Below are 20,272 nucleotides of genomic sequence, written 5' to 3' on the forward strand. Positions count from 1 at the left end.
ACATGTGTAAGCATTGGAAGTTTTCCAAATTAGGCAGATGTATGGAAGTGTGCATAAAAAATATACTAAACAGAAAAAAGAACGTTAATAATACCCTACACAGGTGAAATTCTCTTAGCTGAAGCGTATAAAAAACACTTTAGCTTGAATTTGATCAAACAGTTTCTATGGCAGCTATATGCTATAGTGGTCCGATTTGAATAATTTGTTCGGTGATTATAGCGTTGCCTTGGATAATAATCTGTGTCAAATTTTGTAAAGATATCTTGCCAAATGAAAAAGTTTTCCATATAAGGAATTGATTTTGATCGATCAGTTTGTATGGCAGCTATATGTTATAGTGGTCCGATTTGAATAATTTCTTCGGTGATTATAGTGTTGCTTTGGTCAATTTTATTTGCCGAATTTTGTGAGAATATCTTGTTAAATAAAAAAGTTTTCCATATAAGGAATTGATTTTGATCGATCAGTTTGTATGGCAGCTATATGTTATAGTGGTCCGATTTGAATAATTTTTTCGTAGATTGTACCGTTGTCTGAGAAAGTAATCCATGCCAAATTTCGTAAAGATATGTCGTCAAATAAAAAAGTTTTTCATATAAGGAATTGATTTTGATCGATCAGTTTGTATGGCAGCTATATGCTATAGCGGTCCAATCGGAATAATTTCTTCAGCGGTCTCGACAAATGAGCAGAACTAGATTTTGGTCGATCAGTTTGTATGGCAGCTATATGCTATAGCGGTCCAATCGGAATAATTTGTTCGGAGATTGTACCGTTGTCTGAGAAAGTAATCCATGCAAATTTCGTAAAGATATGTCGTCAAATAAAAAAGTTTTTCATATAAGGAATTGATTTTGATCGATCAGTTTGTATGGCAGCTATATGTTATAGTGGTCCGATTTGAATAATTTCTTCGGAGTTTGTAGCGTTGCCTTGGATAATTATCTATGCCGATTTTCATGAAGACAGCTTGTCAGATAAAAAAGTTTTTCATATAAGGAATTGATTTTGACAGATCAGTTTGTATGGCAGCTATATGCTATAGTGGTCCGATATCACTGGTTCCAACAAATGAGCAGCTTTTTGGGGAAAAACGGACGCATGCAAAATTTCAGAGCAATATCTCAAAAAATAAAGGACTAAATCGCATATATAGACTGACAGCCAAGACAGGAAGACATGATTAAATCGACTCAGCTCAAGCTGCTTTATTTAAATATACATATGTATATGTACATTGTAGGGTATACGATATTTCTGTGGCAACCTTAATATACAATGTTCAAATACAAAAAAAAAAAAAAAAAACAATTTAGAAAATACATCGCCACCGAATTGGTTGTGCTCATTAGCGTCGCGATTCCCATCTTTTATGTTTTCTAACAAAATGTATATATACATACATACATATATACTAAATATATATAAGTATATCTTTAAGTATATGTCTGTGTGTGTTTACGTCTGATATTAAAATTAAGGAAATAACATTTGTGATCTTATCTGTTGTTGTAAGACTGTTGACTGTGAGAAACCAAATTGTTTGTAAGATTACACAAGCTGCATAACTCAAAATTAACTACTCTGGCTCTTTTATTAGCGTTAAATTGCTGGTTGTTGTTCTGTGTCCCACGAATTTGGCTTTTTAATTCACCAACAATGGTGTGGCAGGCGATTTTTAAGTTGATGATGATTATATTGTATGAGTTTAACTAAATAATATGGCGCATCAAAGGCAAAAAATCATAAAAAATTATGCAAAAAGTTGAAACAAGAATATTATGTGGCGAGTGAGGGAGGAGTAAGTATATTTAGTATACACCTCGATATACTTATAAGTATGGCGAGATACATATGTATAGATGATTCTCTGGCTTTTCTTACGAATAATACTAATAGAGATCCTTAGCGCTTTGAGGCGCCCCCTTCAACGGTAAATAGATTTCACAAGCGTTTTCATGACAGAAATACACTCAGTGGCTATACGAGAGGTGAACACCAAAAAAAGAATTAATTTCTATTCTCACAAAGCACGCAGTTAGCCTCTACCTTTAGGGCATCAGCAAACAACTCTAGAGGCAAGATCTACTTGGACAGCCAAGCAGCAATCAAGGTTCTCGTAAATCGGTCAGAAGTGTCTTGGAAAGCAGCGCAGCAGTGGAGAGAGTCATCAGAATCAAGCGACTTAACTTCTACTAGGTTTTAGCTCGCAAAGACAACGAGGGCAATGAGATAGTGGATAAGATTGCCAAGAGTGGTGTACGGCGGTCACCCGAAAACGTGATCAACTTGGAAAGCCCCTGTATTGTCTATACGATGATATGAACAGGAGCATGGCATGGAAAATCAAAACGCGTTAGATTGATCGCGAAGACTTCAAGAAATGTCAAGAACAATGCACCAGGGAAATAATGGAGGGTCTCTTGTGCACTTGTCCTGCATTGACAAGGCTACACTTTAAGCATTTGGGGGCTTAAGTTTCTGGGTTTTTTCTCTAAAAAAGTTGGGAACCTCGGAATGTATCACCCTTTATAAATACTTGCTTTTTAATAACGAAGCCCAAGCTAAATACATCCTGCTTTAGTTGACGTTTTTGACTGGATCATTACTTTCCCAAACATTTAAAAGATTCCCAACAAATTAGTTCCACCAAATTTACTAAACTTTTCAGCATTTTTAGATAATTTAACAAATTTGTGGAATTAAATTCCATTATGTGGCAATTTCCGCACAAATTGCTTAGCTTTTTCAAATTCTATTTTTTTTTTTTGGCCACAATCCGTCTAATGTTAATGTGACTCGTAAACGGATGATGACGTCCACCGGCCTGGCTGATGACCCCAAATTGCGATAATTGCAAATTGTGCCATACTTGTTCGTACTGGCAAATTACAGGCAACGTTTCCAACGGTTCACTCTCTACTCTCTGCACAGCAGTCCGGTTTCGGACGTGTTGCCCAACCAGAAGAAGACCGTGCGAGAGTAAATCTCTTTTTTCCACTATTTTTTCTTGCGCAGTTCAAAGACATCACAAAATCTTTGTTTGTAAAAAATAGTTAAACACTATAATAGAGGGCCATTAGTGCTTTTATGAAGACATATGTGCAGATATACCAAGCTGTGTATGACGGAGCACGATTTTTAAAGTAACTCTGCCATTTAAGCAAATGACAAGAAGAAAAGATTTGTAGAGTTTTAAATGAGAGATGTTGCATGAGTTTAAGAAAATACTTGTAGTCTGTAGAAAAAGTAGTAGAATAATAGTTAACATAACAAAGCGTACCGAAGAGAGCGTCGGCAAATAATTATTACGTTGAATTTCGTTATCTCCTGTCATCGCACTGGCGACTTGGCTCCCACGTCACTGTTGACAGTCACAACTTCGAAGTCGTAACGCCTCTATATTATTTGCTCTGGGACTACTTTCAGTCCACTATAGCCGAAATTTCATACGTAATGCTGCAGCGGGTCATCGAAAATTGGTGTAATTGGGCGGAGATGGCCGATATTTTGAGAAGTTGAGTCTTGAGGATGGAGTCATGTGTAGAAGTTCACGCAAGTGAGGAAAGTTCTCTGATCGCCATTCACTTGGGAGTGGCCAGAAACGATTCTTTTACACATGGCTCAAGCAGCTCACTATTTCCGGTCTTTGATCAAGTATCCTCTGGGTAGCCTAAGAACATCCGTTTGAAGGCGAGCTAAAGGGAGAAGGCGAAACATCCCCTGCATAGGGTTGTACGTTGGGTTTGGGACCCGCCACGTAAAAAAACAAATAATAGGTATAACCAGCCTCGGATGAGAGACCCCCCTTTTCGACTGGCGCGCTGTTGTTAACTCGGCTATAATCGCGTAAGCGGTGTCTACGCCAATTAAGAAGAAGAAGAGTCTTTTTTTCATTTTAGCACCACGTTGTTGTTGTAACGAGTACCTAATCTCTGTTAGGATGGTAAGAATTAGATGTGTTGTCATTGAAATAATCTAACGGTAGGCCCAGAAAACGTGCTATTTCGACGGAGTCGGACTAAAAGGAAAAGGGTGTCAGATGTGTGGGGTTCGCAGGGCAGGCAAATAGGTAGCTAGTGTCATGCGGAGACTCATACATACATATGTTTGATATGTTAGGGTCTATTCTGAATAAGTAGGACCAAAGTATCCAGAACGAAGGCGCTCAAGGGTTACTGGTCTCGAATCACTCCAGCCAATTGTATGTCGTCGACGTAGTTGAGGAAAGACGGTTCCGCTCCAAGCTTGATTCGAAACCGGTTTTAGACTCATAGTCCCTCAGGCAAATTTGTTCAGAATGAGCCATAGAATATTTCCGGCAAACAAAATTGTGTAAAAAAAAAACTTGACCCGCTCTAATGTACCTTCATGAAGATTTGGCTCACCCTAATATGCTTTTTTTTATATATTTTTGCATGAAATTTCAAATATTATGTTAAAGAGTGTATTAATCTACACATACTAAGGAAATCAAATGAGTTTTCAATAAAATTTCTCTATTCCGTTCAGCAGTAATTTTCTCTACTTCTTTTTAACTTTTTAATAGCGGAACTTTTTTAATTACTAAAATAAAGTTGCTGCTTGCTTCAAATAAAAGCGAATAGTTTCGTTTTGAGCTTACAGCTTCACTTTGCAAATTACTGATTAGATGTTGATTGAACTTTCGATAGAAAGCCAGCAAAGGGAACACCATACCAACATAATTAAAGCAAGAGCGCAGGACATATGCAACAAAACTGCACTTTGCTTACACTAAAAAACAAAATCAAAATTAAAAAACTATGTAAATATGTAAATAAAGGAATGCAAAGAAAATCGGCAAATATACATGCATACATATGTATATGGAAATAAATATTTCAGACAAGTGTCATACACATGAACACATATGTTTGTACTTACAGTCGCTCCACATCCGCCGATATTTTTCTCGGCACTTGCGTCAAGCCACGATGCGAACAGTCCACAGTCAGGCCATTACACGAACAAACACGCGGACAACGCGACTCACTGATCACGCCCAAACTGCCGCCGGGTATATGTATACCCACCGATGAAGACGACCCACCATACGGTTCGGCCGTGGCAACCTGAAGGAAATCACCGCAGGCAAACAGCAACAGTAGATGGGCGAATAGTAGGAAATGTTGTACACAAAACACAGGCCAACAGTGGCGGCTTCGACGCAGACGACGACGACGACATTGCGGTATGGGTGGTGGAATGAAACGTTTTGTGCTGCTGCTGCTGCTGAGGTGGTGGTTGGGGCGACGGCTGGCGCGTGTGCACGTTGTTGCACGCCGTGGCGTGGTGTCCGGATGATGATGACTACAGTAATCGAGCGCAACAGCCGCCGTCGTACAAGCGTCGGTGTTAAACAGTGTTTCTACACCGTTGCCGATTGCACTTTCACTGCTACAGCCACCAGCTGAACTGACACTTGCGCTTATGCTGGCATCTGTAGCGCTGCCATCAACAACACTGCTGCCGACACAACCAACAACAACAACACTACCTTCGCCTCCTCCTTTAAAACGCATTGGGGAGTAGTAGCGACGTTGGGGTTGCAGGTGCGTCATTTCCGCACATTAAAATAGCGCAAGGAAGTGGAAGGGCGCGCGCGTTTGCTTGTATGTTTGTGTGTATATGTGTGTTAGTGTGGGTGTTATGTGGCGCTTGCTGTTTTATGTTGTGTGGTGCTATGATTTTTTGATGTGTGGTGTTTTAATATATAAATTCTGTTTTTATTACTTTTGGTGTGTGCAGCAAAGCGTTTGTGTTTGGATTTTTTTCGACCACACTTTTGTTTTATTTTCTGCGCTTTTATTATTTTTGCTTCACTTTTATGATTTTCTCAACACATTTATGATTTTTTACACACTTTTAATATTTTTTTAAATTTTATTATTTTTTTCCACACTTTTATTTTGTATTTTGCGCTTTTAATATTTTTTCTTCACTTTTATTATATTCTTCCACACTTTTATTTTGTATTTTGCACTTTCATATTACTTTTCTTTGCTTTTGTATTTGTTAAATCTTCAATTAACTGCCGCATGCGGGCAAGGCTTATCGCTTTGCTTGTGGAATTTTATGTTTATTTGTTGTGCGGCAAGTTGTGGCAGCAAGCTGTCGTTTGTTATGTTATGTTTATTAAATTTAGTGGTTACCCAAACCTTTCTCATGCACTTTTTATGCACAGCTGATTTTTGTGTTTTTTTTTCTTATAATATATTTTCTTTTACAAGCGCTAAATTACTTCACATAATTCTTATGGCGCGGGTGTGTGGCAGCAACGCGCTCGTTACTCGTTACTTTCACGCCAGCAATTGTTTTCGTATTTTTGCACGTTGCAATTGTTGTTGGCGGCCACAGCAAAACAGTTGTGCCATTTTCAGATGCTTACGCGCTAATAATTTTCGTATTTATTTTAATATTTTCGTTTTACTTTAATATTCCCAACTTCGTGTGTCTTTCAAATTACTTATTTACTTTAAATTCTTATTTGCGGTTGTTTCATTAATTTTAGTTATTTTCGCTTCACTCGTTTATACACGTAACTTCGTCACACCGGCATTCACGACCAATTCGCTTCGTGTACGTCTTAATGGCGTTGCCTTGCAATGAACACTGTCTGCCGCCTGTGTGTGGAGAGTAGAGTTGCAATTGCTGTTATTGATGTGCACCAAAAATGAAAATAAAATACAAAAACAAAAAGAAAATTAACAAACACACAACACTATGCACGAGTGTGCATTTGGTGGTTGATAATTTCCTCACAGTTGGCGGTAGGCGCAGAAGACAACCAACCACTTTGCTGCGCGGAGTATTTCTATTATGTAGCGTGCAGAGGAAGAGGCATGCACTCTGCCAAAAGGGAACACAAGAAAAAAAAGTTAACTAAGACTGCACCGAAGTGGTGATACCCTACACAGGTGCATTTATTATGGCATAAAAGAGTAAGAAAAGGTTTTTGTATTGATTTTGATCGGTCAGTTTGTATGGCAGCTATATGTTATAGTGATCCGATTTGAACAATTTCTTCGGAGATTACAGCGTTGCTTTGGACAAACATTTAAGTAAAATTTCGTGAGAATAACTGGACAAATAAAAAAGTTTTTAATACAAGGAAATAATTTGGATTGTTCAGTTTGTATAGCAGCTATATGCTATAGTGATCCGATCTGAACAATTTCCTCGAAGTTTGTAGTGTTGCTTCGGATAATAATCTGTACCGAATTTCGTGATGATATCTCGACAAATAAAAAAGTTTTGTATACAAAAACTTGATTTGGATCGTTCAGTTTGTATGGGAGCTATATGCTACATTGAGCCGATCTAAATAATATGATCGGAGATAATAGCGTTGTCTTGGATAATTATCTGTGCCAAATTTCATGAAAATACCTCGACAAATAAGAAAGTTTTCCATACAAGAACTTGATTTGGATCGGTCAATTTGTCTTAAATATTGTCTTTAGTATCGTGTATATATGGACAGACCGACAAACGGATCGACTAAATCGATATACATATTCTTTATAGGTATAACATATTCATATATATGTGACCTGGTCTACGAAAAGGGGGCTAACGTGCGAAAACTAGTTTTCTGGGAAAAGCTGTTAAAAATAATCGTCAGTTTCTCGTTATCTCATTAATTGTTCTCCTTTTTTTGACACCTAAGCCCCTTTTTTGTAGACCAGGTCACATATATTTCTTGCGTGTCTGTGTCACTGAACTCCTCCTAAACGGCTGGACCGATTTTGATGAAATTTTTTGTGTGTGTTCCAAGGAATTCGAGAATGGTTTAGATTCACATTTTTCCACTGGAAAATTTTGTTTTAATTAATTATTTCATTTGTAAGTAGTTTTTAATTTTCGAATGTTTTACATTGGATCCGGTAGACTGTATTATGTATAGTCTATTTAGGATGAAAGCGCATCACAAGCGGCTGATAGCTTCGGTGGTTGAGCTCTGAGCTCAGCACATATGTTGCCAGCCACATACACAGAATTGTATTTGACAAGGAGAAACCGTTCTGAATCCTAATATACTTTATATGTATATCCGACGTTTCCTTTTGGTTGCCATAAACTTCGTCTCAAATTTATAATACCCTGTGTAGGGTATAAAAATAACACCAAAAACAAGAAAAATAAAATAAAATGAAAGGTCAACGTTGCGCTGTGTGCTACAAATCTACAGATTGCCGACCTGTAGGTAGCGGATGTACATTTGTATTGTAATTCAATGCGAGCAGATAATAATAAATGCACGCGCGCTGCGTTGCTGCTGTTGTTGCACTGCTTCCTTACTATCTTATTGTAGCTGCGGCGGCTAGTGTGCGTGTTATGCTGTGCATTTGCCGTGCGGTGCGGCAGCTGTTTTAGGTAGTTGTGCCACAAATCCATAAGCAACAACAACAAGAACAACAAATTTTACTACAACGTTTATAATCCTCGGCAGCAAGTCGGGTTGCCTGCAAGTAAAGAGTGCAAAGAGAGTAACAAAGTTAATGAACATGTTGCAATAATGCCTACAAACAATTATATAAGCAAGTATGGGTGCGTATGTATATATATTTCCACGTGTACGTGTTGCATGTATGCTTGTACGTGTGTGTATGGATTTTATTTTACAATGCCGCATATCAGCTTGTTGCTTGTTCGCAGATAAGGTAACGAGGTATGCGTCAAATAGCCGCAGGTACGTTTGAAATTAAGTTAACCGGGCTGACAAATTCATATGTTTCGCTCAAGGACCTCTTCGGCGTCGGCTGTTAGCAGACAATAAGCGTTGCCGAGTCTAAAGTGGGTGGCAAAGTGGTGGGTTGCAATTAAAAATGCACTTGTATTTTCTTGTGTGCTGCTTTTGCTGCAAGTGCCGCGCAATGTATTTGAATGTGTTTGACAAATAACGCAAATAACGGTACGGATGTACAGTGGTGTTGCATATTTTACTTGGAATTGAACATGTGACGAGATTTGTGGATATAAAGTAAATATGAGACGTCTTCGATTCGTCAATTTTTTTGCTGACTATGCTGGAGCTCTGTTTTCTTTTAAGAAAAAACAAGAAAAAGGGTTAACTTCCTTTGAACCGAAACTATTGGGTAGTGGAAAAAGTATTTTCGTATTTTGTCGTTGCTCCAGTGCTACCAATCACATTGTGTCATACCATATAGTGTTAGAAAGGTGACATTTTAAGCTTCATTTAACCAAAAAAAATTCGGCGAGCTTGAAAAAAAGTTACAGCTTTTCAAAAATGAGTGAAAAAAAGTATTTTGACGCTTACGGAGACGATTTAGCACAACAAATCGTTGAAAAGCGATGAAATGGAAAAGATTGTTCAGGATCATGACATCGGTGAACTTAATATTCATCATCAAACGGTTTTGAACCATTTAAAAAAAAGCTGGCTACTAAAAGAAGTTCGATGTTTGGGTACACATGAATTGTCTGTGAAAAATTTAATGGACCGAATTAACAACTGCGATTCTTTGCTGAAAATAAATGCAATCGAACTATTTCTGAAGCGAATGGTAACAGAAGACAAAAAGTGGATTAAATACGACAATAATGTACGAAAACTATCATGGTCCAAGCGTGTGAAGCTCAACAAATGGTCACAAAGCCAGGATTGACGTCTCGAAAAGTTATGCTGAGTGTTTGGTGGGATTGGAAAGGAATCATCCACTATAAGCTGCTCCAGCCTGGTCGAACGATTGCTTCTACATTTAACTGCCAGCAACTGTTGAGATTGAAACAAGCAATCGAAAAAAGCGGCCAAAACTGATCAACAGAAAGGGCTTCGTCTTCCATCAGGACAACGCTAGACCACACACATCTTTGATGACTCGGCAAAAACTGGGAGAGCTTGGCTGGAAAGTTTCGATGCATACACCATTTAGCCCTGACCTTACACCAACGGACTACCATTTGTTTCGATCAATGCAGAGCTCTCTTAATGGAGTAACGTTGGCTTCAAGAGAAGTCTGTGAAAATTTCTTGTCGCAGTTTTTCGCCGAGAAACCAGAAAAGTTTTACGCTGATGGAATAATGTCTCTAGCGGAAAAATGGCAAAAAGTGGTCGACCAAAATGGTACATATTTGGTTCATTAAAGTTATTTATAAATATAAAAAAATATGTTGAAGTTGAATTAGAAATACGAAAAGATTTTTTCGACTATCCAATATATATATTTTTCACGGTGTCTAGTTGAAACCTATGGTCTCTAATTTAAAAAATAAATACAGTAGAGGCCCGCTAATCCGGATCAATTAAAACCGGCCCCTATCCGGAATATCAGGGAATCCGGATTACCAAAGACATATCAGAACTATGTACTCGTATTAAGAAAAAATATTTATAAATTTCTGTTTGTTTATTATAACAAATAATACACATGTTCCAAAAAAAAACTTAAAACAATAAAGCATAAAAGTGAATGTAGTGAATAATAAATATGTGATCCGGATTAGAGAATACGGATAGAGAATGTCGGTCCGGATTACAAGGGACATAATAGAAATTTTGAATTTTTTAACCCTGTCCGGATTACAGTGGAATCCGGATTAGGCCGTGTCCGGATTAGCGGGCCTCTACTGTACATATATATTTCCCTACAGTGTCTATTTGGAACAAAGTGTCTCGGATTTTCAGATTAAATATATATTTTTTCACAGTGCCTCGGGTTTATTTGCAGACTAAATGTCTATTTCCCCATAAGCCGTAGTTGGAACATAGGGTCTCGTATTTACAGACTATATATTTGTATATAGTACCAGTGGGAACACTAAAGCGTCTACTTGCCACTAACTTCGTTTGGTGTTTCTTCTTTTTTCAAATTATTTACCAGCAAAACTCTCTCTTGCGAGCAAATAAAATCTGAAGTGGCTATATACCATATAAATTATCTACCAAATGTTTATACAAACCAAAATTATTTACATTAGATAATGCAGCTATCACATTTTATGCACGCTACTGTATATTTGCTAAGAGTATAATTTATGTGCTCAAAGCTCTTCGCAAACAAGATAAAAAGCGACCCTGCTTTGTTGCATTCGCTGAATCTTATCATTGCAGCATCGCTTTTCTATAAAACTGTATAACGGTAAACCTATGTACATGTGATGCACTCAATTATTTAAATCAATTACACATACTCATACAAATGTAAGCACTTTTTAACAATTATATACATTTGTATGTATATGAATATATATGTATGTGTGTGTGTGTTTGGGCTACTGCATTTATAACTGCGCTCTTTAAACATTTTTCAAGGGTGATCGCGTCTAATTGATGCTTAAGACAACACAATTTGTTAATTGACAAGCAAAGAAATATCAGCTACACACACATACAAACATACATATACATCGCTTAAGTATGTGTGTCTGTAAAATGGGTGGTTGAAGTGGAATGCGGTGAACGTGGGCAAGGCTAGCAGCCATTTAGAAAGCTAACGGGCCAACCATCAACATAATAACCCATCGCGACCAGCAGCTTCAATCTTTCAATCTGTTTAACTTCAATTCAAGAGCAACAAAAAAAGAGGCAACTAGAACTGCTTGTCTAGGGAGTTAATTGTTTCAATTATTAATTTGATGACTGACAGCAGCTTGACAGTGAGTGACATTCAGCCCATCGTTTCTCACGTTATGCTAAAGAGCGTAAATATGAAAATTGTTTGCTAAAGAGCAAAAAACACAACAACAACAGCACAAAAATCCGTACCAGTGGCAAGCAAAAATAAATCTTTCAATTAATTTGATAATATTCGAAATCATAACTTTAATTGCTATACGAAGAAATGGTATTTTTCAACGAAATCTAAATGGATGATATCAGCAACTTCTTGAGCAAGTAAAGGCAAATATACATACATATAAATAATAGATAAACTTAACTTCGGTCGCACCGTATACCCTTCACACACAAAATAAAAATGTTTTCCATACAAGAACTTGATTTCGATCGGTCTGTTTGTATGGCAGCTGTATAATATAGTGGTCCGATCTGAACAATATGTTCAGGGATTGTGCGGTTGCCTTGGTTAATTAACGATGTCGAATTTCGTGAAAATATTTCGTCAAATAAAAAAGTTTTTCATACAAGAACTTGATTTTGATCGGTCAGTTTGTATGGCAGCTGTATAATATAGTGGTCCGATCTGAAAAAAGTCTTCGGAGATTGTACTGCTTCCTTGAAAAGTAATCTGTGCCAAATTTCGTGAAAATATCTCGTCAAATAAAAAAGTTTTTCATACAAGCAATTGATTTTGATCGATAAGTTTGTATGGCAGCTATATGCTATAGTGATCCGATTTGAAAAATTCGTTCGGAAATTATAGCGTTGTCTAGGATAATAGGATGTCGAATTTGGTAAAGAAATCTTGTCAAATAAAAAAGTTTCCAATACAAGAACTTGATTTTGATCGATAAGTTTGTATGGCAGCTATATGCTATAGTGACCCGATATCCACAGATCCGGCAAAAGCGCAGCTTCTAAGATAGTAAAAGACATGAACAAACCTGTTCAGAACGATATATCAAAAAACAGGTGACTAGTTCTGGAAACAGAGAGAGACGAACTCAGCTCAATACATTGATCATTTAAATTATATTTTATAAGGTCTCCGACTTTTCTTTCTGGGTGTTACAAACTTCATGGCAAACTTAATAATATACAAGCATACACATTTACACAACAACAACAATGCAAAGAAAAATCGAGCGAAGATCTTTTCACACCGGATGTGCCATTGTCACAGCTTTATGCCGGCGCGCTTGTATGTGCGTGTGTCTTGCTTCTTAATGACAAACAGCTGATTGCAATTGACATATTGTTTGCGAATGACAGATCAATAAATTTATAATAAATGGAGTCTATATACATTTGCTACGTCATCAAAACACTGGACAAATATTTACAATCATTGGCAGTTGATGAGCCGAGCGCTGCACACAGTCTACATTTGTTTGGTACCGTTACTTCGGTAAGCTGATGATAAGGCATATTTTATGGAATCATGACACAAATATTTTATAGAACTACTTCAATTTGGGTTAAGTGGTTGATTGGAAATGAGACGGAAATCAATTGAGTTTATCGGAGATTATTTATTGGCTGAACAGCACACAGAGAGACCCAAAGAATTTGTATTTAGTTATGGAAATGTTGGCGAAGTTTACGATTTTTAGAACTTAAAGGAAGGAACTTTAGATGGTTCAGTATATTTGTGATAAGTCAGTATTCTAAACCTTAAGTGATAACCTTAAAAGGAGGGTGGCGAGATGTATTTCTTAAGTCTTTCGATTATATTCGTGGTTTGGGAAGCGTCTTGGAAAGTATTGCTAATTATCAAGATAATTTCGCACTTCTTCGGTATTTAGCCTACAGTTAAGGTTACATACTTAGCTAGGGTATTGCTCTTGCTGAGTTTCCGTATAGGCGGCTTCCTACTTCCTTCCTAGTTAGTGCTCTTTTATGAACTACTCCAAGATCAAAATATTATGTGTTTAATATGACATCAGTAGCCTATCCATTCGGGAGAGGCTTTGGTTGATGATTGAAAAGGCAGCTGCAGAAGCGTCCTGAAGGGGCCGCACTTAAGCCATCATTAAGCCCATTGTACTCTATTCGACAGAGAGGTACCTTGGGACGCTTTTAAGATTTCCGTTTATTAATGTCTTTTGACTCATATTATTGGACCATCATATTAGGAGAGATATCGGCATTTTCTCTAAGAACATAAGGTGCCAGCCGGTGTGCATTGGGCGGGATATCGCAACACCGAACGGAAAGCAGGGAATTAGTGCTAAATAAGTCAATATGCCAAACAGAAGCAAAGACAGAAATTCTTCGATAAAACTTACAATGGATTGCCTAAGTTAAGTAGTTAACAGATCGAAGAGTCAAGAAAAATCGGAATTTCTGTCGATATTAATGAATACTAGAGGATAATTTTTTCTATTTCTTTATAAAAGGAATGAAAAGTGTTTCATGATGTAACAGGTCAATTGAAAAGTTCGCAGCCAGACCCGGCCCAGTTAAAACATGGCTTCATCATTTCACTCCGAAGTCCAATCGGCAGTCATCCGAGTAAACTGCACACGCTGAACCTGCTCCAAAGTGTGGAAAATTCAACAGTCGGCTGGCAAGGTTATGAAGTCCGTATTTTGGGTTGCGCATTGATTACCTTGAACACGGAAGAACCATCAACAGCGACTCTTACATAGCGTTATTGGAACGTTTGAAGGACGAAATTGCCGAAAAACGGCCGTATTTTAAGAAAAAGAAAGTGATGTTTCATCAAGCCAAGGCACCGTGTAACATGTCAATGAAAATAATGGCAAAAATCCTTGAATTGAGCTTTGAATTGCTTCCGCATCCACCGCATTCTCCAGATCTGGCTCGCAGCGACTATTTCATGTTCTCATATCTCAAAGAATGTGCGCTGGGATGAAGTTTTCGTCGAATGAAGACGTGATCGTTGAAATTGAAGTCAATTTTGAAACAAAGGACAAATCGTACTTCGTGTTCGTGAAGAGTATGTAAAGTGAAGAGCATGTAAAGTGAAACCTTGAAGTTGAACCAGGCATGGCTTAGCTATGCTTACAGTCAAGCCTTTGAATTGCGCTTCCAAATCCACCGTATTCTCCAGATCTGGCCCCAGCGACTATTTCATGTTCTCAGATTTCAAAGAATTTTCGCAAATTACTTGTAAATCGATACATCGAAGTCAATGGTTTGAGGGTTCGTGAAGAGTATGTAAAGTGAAACCTGCAGTGAAGATGAGCCGGGCATGGCTTAAGCTTTGCTTACAGTTAATCTGTACGTGGAACGAGGAAACCTGCACAAGGCTCAGAAAAAGTTTGCTGTGGGCTTCTAACAAGACCATAACCGTTCCCAGGACAGTCGGGTCTAATTAACCGGAATGGACCTAGATTTTTATCTGGCCAAGTGCTGTCAAATTGGCACCATTCCTCAAAATTACTTCGGAAATGTTTTTTGCCGCTACAACAACAACAAAAAGACCATAACTTTCACGGAATTTTCGTCTATTACCGTCAACGACTTTTCTGTGCAATTTTTTTATATCGAAGCCATCATTTAATCTTCATCTTGGGTTCGAGCTATCGTCTCAACTGTTTATCACACTTAATGGTCAGCATGACAACGCCTAAAAGCATTCTGAACCGACACTTATTCTTAATTTCCAAAAAATCTTTCTTCATTTGGCGAACTCACATAACTTTTCCACTTACAAATGGCAGTGCCTCGCAGTCCCTACACTTTGCCGTACTTCACGCATATAGACGCATAAACACTTCGGCACTTCGGTCTAATGAGTATTAGACATTTCATCACATTCTATTGTCGCTTACTACCTACTTGACATTTTTCCGTCAAACTAAATGGTAAACAAAGATAAATGAAAGTAAGTGCATGCTACTACACATATACACACATATGTATACATATATATATGTATGTATGTACATTTGTATATGTAGGTAGAGTTGCATGCGAGTTCAGTTCATTCTGGCGACATTATTGCACTGAAATGCCAAGAAGTCGAAGAAGAACAAGCAGCATGCACTATACAATACAACAACAAAATAGAAGTAAAGCAATAGCAAGACGTTCATAACACTTGAGGCACACGGAGTTCATCAACAACAAAATTAAGATAACGAGCACCACCTCGACAGTAATCGGACAAACTCGCGAGTTGACGTGTCTTTCCCCATATATGTACACTCGTATTGGTTGTTGTTGCTGTTGCTGCAGTTGTCTGTACGCCTAAGTGCAGGGAGTTCTAGTGCAGTGCAATAGGAGACTATGCGTGTGTGTGTGTGTTTGTTTTCATATGCCTTGGTGCATTGATGCCCGGACGACACATCAAACCAAATATTCAAATGATCACAGAGATGTACATAGTATGTATGTATATGTTTGTATACATATGTATACTCCAAATGCGTGTGTGTGCTTAAAGCAGGAATACCGCTACCGCAATCAAAACAGTTGGATATTAAATTTGTTGGCATTCCAGAGGCAACGCATGCTGAACTGTGCTGAACCGCACTGAACTGAACTGTCACTTGTCCGGGCACTCGTACAACGGGAATATTCAAAAATGCAGGGCAGCAGCGCGAATACTTGTACTTTAAATGTGCGGTTGGTACGAAGATCGGCAAATACTCCGCACAGAAACTACCCGGTAGGTGCTGTGTGAGAAACGAACTGGAAAAGGGAGTCAAAGACCAAACTCTAGAAGTCACTCATTATTCCCGTCCTGCTATACTTGTATGGTACAGCCGCATGGACGATGACATCAGATGGGTTGACGTTACGAAATTTCGAGAGAAAGGTTCTATGGAAGATTTATGGTCCTTTGCGCATTGGCAATGGCGAATATCGCGTTCAATGGAACGATGAGCTGTACGAGATATACGACGACATTGACATAGTATAGCGAATTAAGAGACAGCGGCTACACTGGGCTAGGTCATGTCGTCCGAATGGACGAAAACACTCCAGCTCTGACACAGTACCTGCCGGGGGAAGTACACTTGGCACCTCCAATTGGAGCCAAACAGCGAAAAGGAAGAATGACTGAGGCGCCGTTGTAAACTCGACTATGATTCCCTCTAATGTGAATGCTAGAAAAAGTGATACATATGTACGTGTACAGTGCTACTAGGGTACACAAATGAAATTGAAACCGTAGACCTTAACAACAGAGCTGTCAGCCTTGAAACAGTAGTACCTGGAAGCCGCACACAAATATTCCACGCTTCTTGGGAACTACAAAGTTACAAAAGTTAAGAACTTTGTATATCTTGCAATCTAAGCCTGAAGTAGCTCTAGCTCTTGATCGGTAGGCGATTGAGAAACAGACCCCTCTCTTGGCGAACAAGAATTACGCTGTAAAAGCTTCTAATTATTCCCGTCCATGAACGACGACGAACCGAGTTGAGAAAGCACTTGGAGCATTCGAGAGAACTGTTCTTCGCAAGATATTTGGAGCCGTCCTCGGCAACGATGAAAATTGAAGAATATGGGACCACGAACTGTATGAGCGACGCAGTGAAAAGCTCCTTCGACTCGAGACTCATGGGTGGACAACGGAAGCAAAGGCTCCTTTGACTCGAGACTCATGGGTGGGCAATGGAAGCAAGGGCGCCCACGAGTCCAATGGAAGCACCAAGAGCATGGCGACCTATCTGCACTTGCGACAACTGGCATGACATCGCAAAAAATAGAGGCAACCGAAATTTTTATAACCCCTTAAAGTTTGGACCAGAGTGAACTATAAGAGGTCCTCCGAAGGACTGGCTTTAAGCAAAGCCAATCTCACCACAATTATGGATGTTCTGACTGGACGCTCTCCAATAGATTCCCACGCGGTGTGGCTAATTATACTGTAGAATGCTCGTTGCCAAAACTGTATGGAGGAAGACGAGTTGGAATCATCTCGTCACTTCCTTCTTTATTGCCCGGCTTTTGACAGACTACAGACTGCTGTGCAGTATTCTGGAGTTTCAGGCTCCATGTCTCAGAGCTGGCAATTCGCACAAGAAGCTAGTTCCATGTAATATAAGTGCTTCTTGAGTTTACAATGGCGAGTGTAGAAGGGGACAAGTAGACTGAGTTTGGCCCTTGGAATGTTGATTACATATTGCAACCTTTTAAGATTGTAATCACCCATTAGCAAAATGGCCTATACCTCTCCCTACCCACTCTTTCACCCTTGCGGACAGCTCCTTAATGGTACGGAGACCAACCGCTATGAAATGTTCCGGTCCTCCCATTTTGGTGGATGCTGCGTGCGGACGAGCTCATCAGCCATTTCATTTTCGGCTATATTTTTGTGACCGGGCACCCTGATAAAGTCCACTTGGTTACGATCTGATAGACTTTTCAGTCGTTCAATAGCGATTTGATCTCATATGCAGAGATCGCTGAGTATAACTATGCGTCCAATGGAATAGGTGCGTTGGAGGTTTGGTGCTAGACAAAAATACCTTAAAATCAAATTAATTATTTATTTCCTGCAGGGCATGTTTTGAGTGATAAGTGAATGAGTAAAGTGTAGTGATGTGGCTGCTGGTGGAGTGCTGGTGCGTTGGAGTAGTGCTTTGATGGAGACCGAGAACTCGAAAGCAGATAACTGTCACAAGCATACACATGCACTTATCTGCCCGTGAAGATACACTTGAATTAGACACAGATGGTCAGAGATTTAGTGTTGTTTGTTGTGCTGCGATGTTGTTGTTTTCTGCTGCTGTTTTTGTTATTGTTGTTGATGTTGCTGTGTTATTTTCTCATTTCCAGCGCACACAGTAGTGCCTGGCTCTGGATTACTACAGTTTGTATGTAAATAGATGCACACCCACCCACACACACACACACACACACACACACACACACACAAGTGGCGATGTATGCTCAAGTGTGCGCTCGCTATAGACAAATATACATAATTGTTATTATTTACTAATGCTGGGTATCCGCTGACAGATTTAGAATTTCAAATATAACACAATCAAAATCACTCGTCACACACTCTAATCAAGTAAACACAATCAATGATGACGATGACAACAAATTACAAAAACAACAACAATTACAAAAACAACAACAATAAATACAAAAACAACCACAAATATAACAACAATAACAACAAAACTAACAGCAGCAGCAATACCGCACTCGACTGTCGGTCGACCACCCGCTCTCCACCGTTGCCGCCAATTCGTTATGCTTTCGAACAACAGCGCAGCAAAGGAGGGGAGGGTAGCGGAGGCGCAAACATATGAACGGTGCGCTTGCTGTTGTTGCTTTGGAGTCTTTGAAGCTGTGCAGCGAAATGATTCGAAACGCATAAATCAAAAGCGTACGGGGCGTTGCTGCTAAATATGAGTTTTTAATTTGAAAATTTTGTGTTTTTTTCGAAATTTTAGTTTAGGTGCGTGAATTATAATGGCATAGTTCGCTGAAATGTGGGTGTGATTATTTTTAAATGAATATACAATAGAGATATGTGCATAATTGTGTATGCATAACTATGCGACTAAGCATGGAGTGTGAGTGAGTGAGTGTGTGTGTGCGTGCATGCTAATATAAATCATGTGCATATATTTCATTTTTAATGCGAACATTAAATTCCATTTTATGGCATGTTGAAACTTCGAGTCCCTAAATTACGCATAAACACATGTAAAATGAGTTCTTACACAGCAAACACACAACCACACACATACATACATACATAAGTATGTAAAATATGACAATATAATAAAACACACGCCATTGCGTCCGTCCGTTCATCCGTCCGTCCGTTAGACATGTTCCGCGAGTTATCGGTGCCGCTTGAGGTGGGCAGTTGAGGTGATATGCTTGATGCCTGCGTGCGACAGGCGGAAGCATGAAGCACGAAAAATAAATGAAGAATGTAGACAAAAAGCAACAAGAACGCACGAAAGAAAACCCAAAAATTTATAACTTAATGTCTAAGTGCGTTTACTGAATTCTGAAATCATGCTTTATTATCTAGTCAAGCGCACTATAGCCAAAGGTAAATAATCCTATAAGCACTGAGATACACATAGTACATACTTATATCAATATACATATATGCACTAATGTGTGCGTGTGTCGGTGCACAAATCATTCAAATGTGGCTATTTAAATATGTCGGTATTTACTTCACTTAATCTCCAAAGTGACGGCTTTCTATCTCTCGTATTTCCGTTTCGTCCAATCGTAGTAATTTACTTGTTTGGAAATTCTTCAACTACCACACAGTGAAGCTGGCGCACGAAAAACGGCACAAAAATATTTCGAACTGAGCAATATCTACGGAGATTGATAAATTTCGTGAAGATACCTTGAAGTAAAAAAAGTTTTCCATGCGAGGACTTGATTTTGTTCGGTCAGTTAGTACGGTAGCTATATGCTATAGTGGTCCGATCTTAATAATTTTCAAGAAAATTGTAGAGCTGTCTCAGATAATAGTCCATGTCAAATTTCGTGAAGACAGTCCATCAAATGAAAAAGTTTTCCTTACAAGAACCTGCTTCCGATCGTTAAGTTTGTATGGCAGCTATATCCTATAGTGGTCGGAAATCTGTGGTTCCGATAAATGAGCAGCTTCTTGGGGGGAAAAGAACGCATACGAAATTTCAGATTCATACCACAAAAACTGAGGCTAGTACTCATACATACAAACGGACTTGGTCGGAC

General features: G+C 38.7%; 1 protein-coding gene across 1 annotated transcript in view; it reads right to left on the reverse strand.

The window, feature by feature from the left end:
- LOC126754981 (protein slit) overlaps positions 1–20,272 on the reverse strand; it is a 90,357-nt gene that overhangs the window by 45,919 nt on the left and 24,166 nt on the right. The window contains 1 exon segment of the mRNA XM_050467219.1: positions 4,909–6,675. Coding sequence (XP_050323176.1) covers positions 4,909–5,585 — 677 coding nt within the window. The 5' untranslated portion in view covers positions 5,586–6,675.

This window comes from Bactrocera neohumeralis, chromosome 4, assembly GCF_024586455.1.
Source record: "Bactrocera neohumeralis isolate Rockhampton chromosome 4, APGP_CSIRO_Bneo_wtdbg2-racon-allhic-juicebox.fasta_v2, whole genome shotgun sequence".
NCBI classification, from domain to species: Eukaryota; Metazoa; Arthropoda; class Insecta; order Diptera; family Tephritidae; genus Bactrocera; species Bactrocera neohumeralis.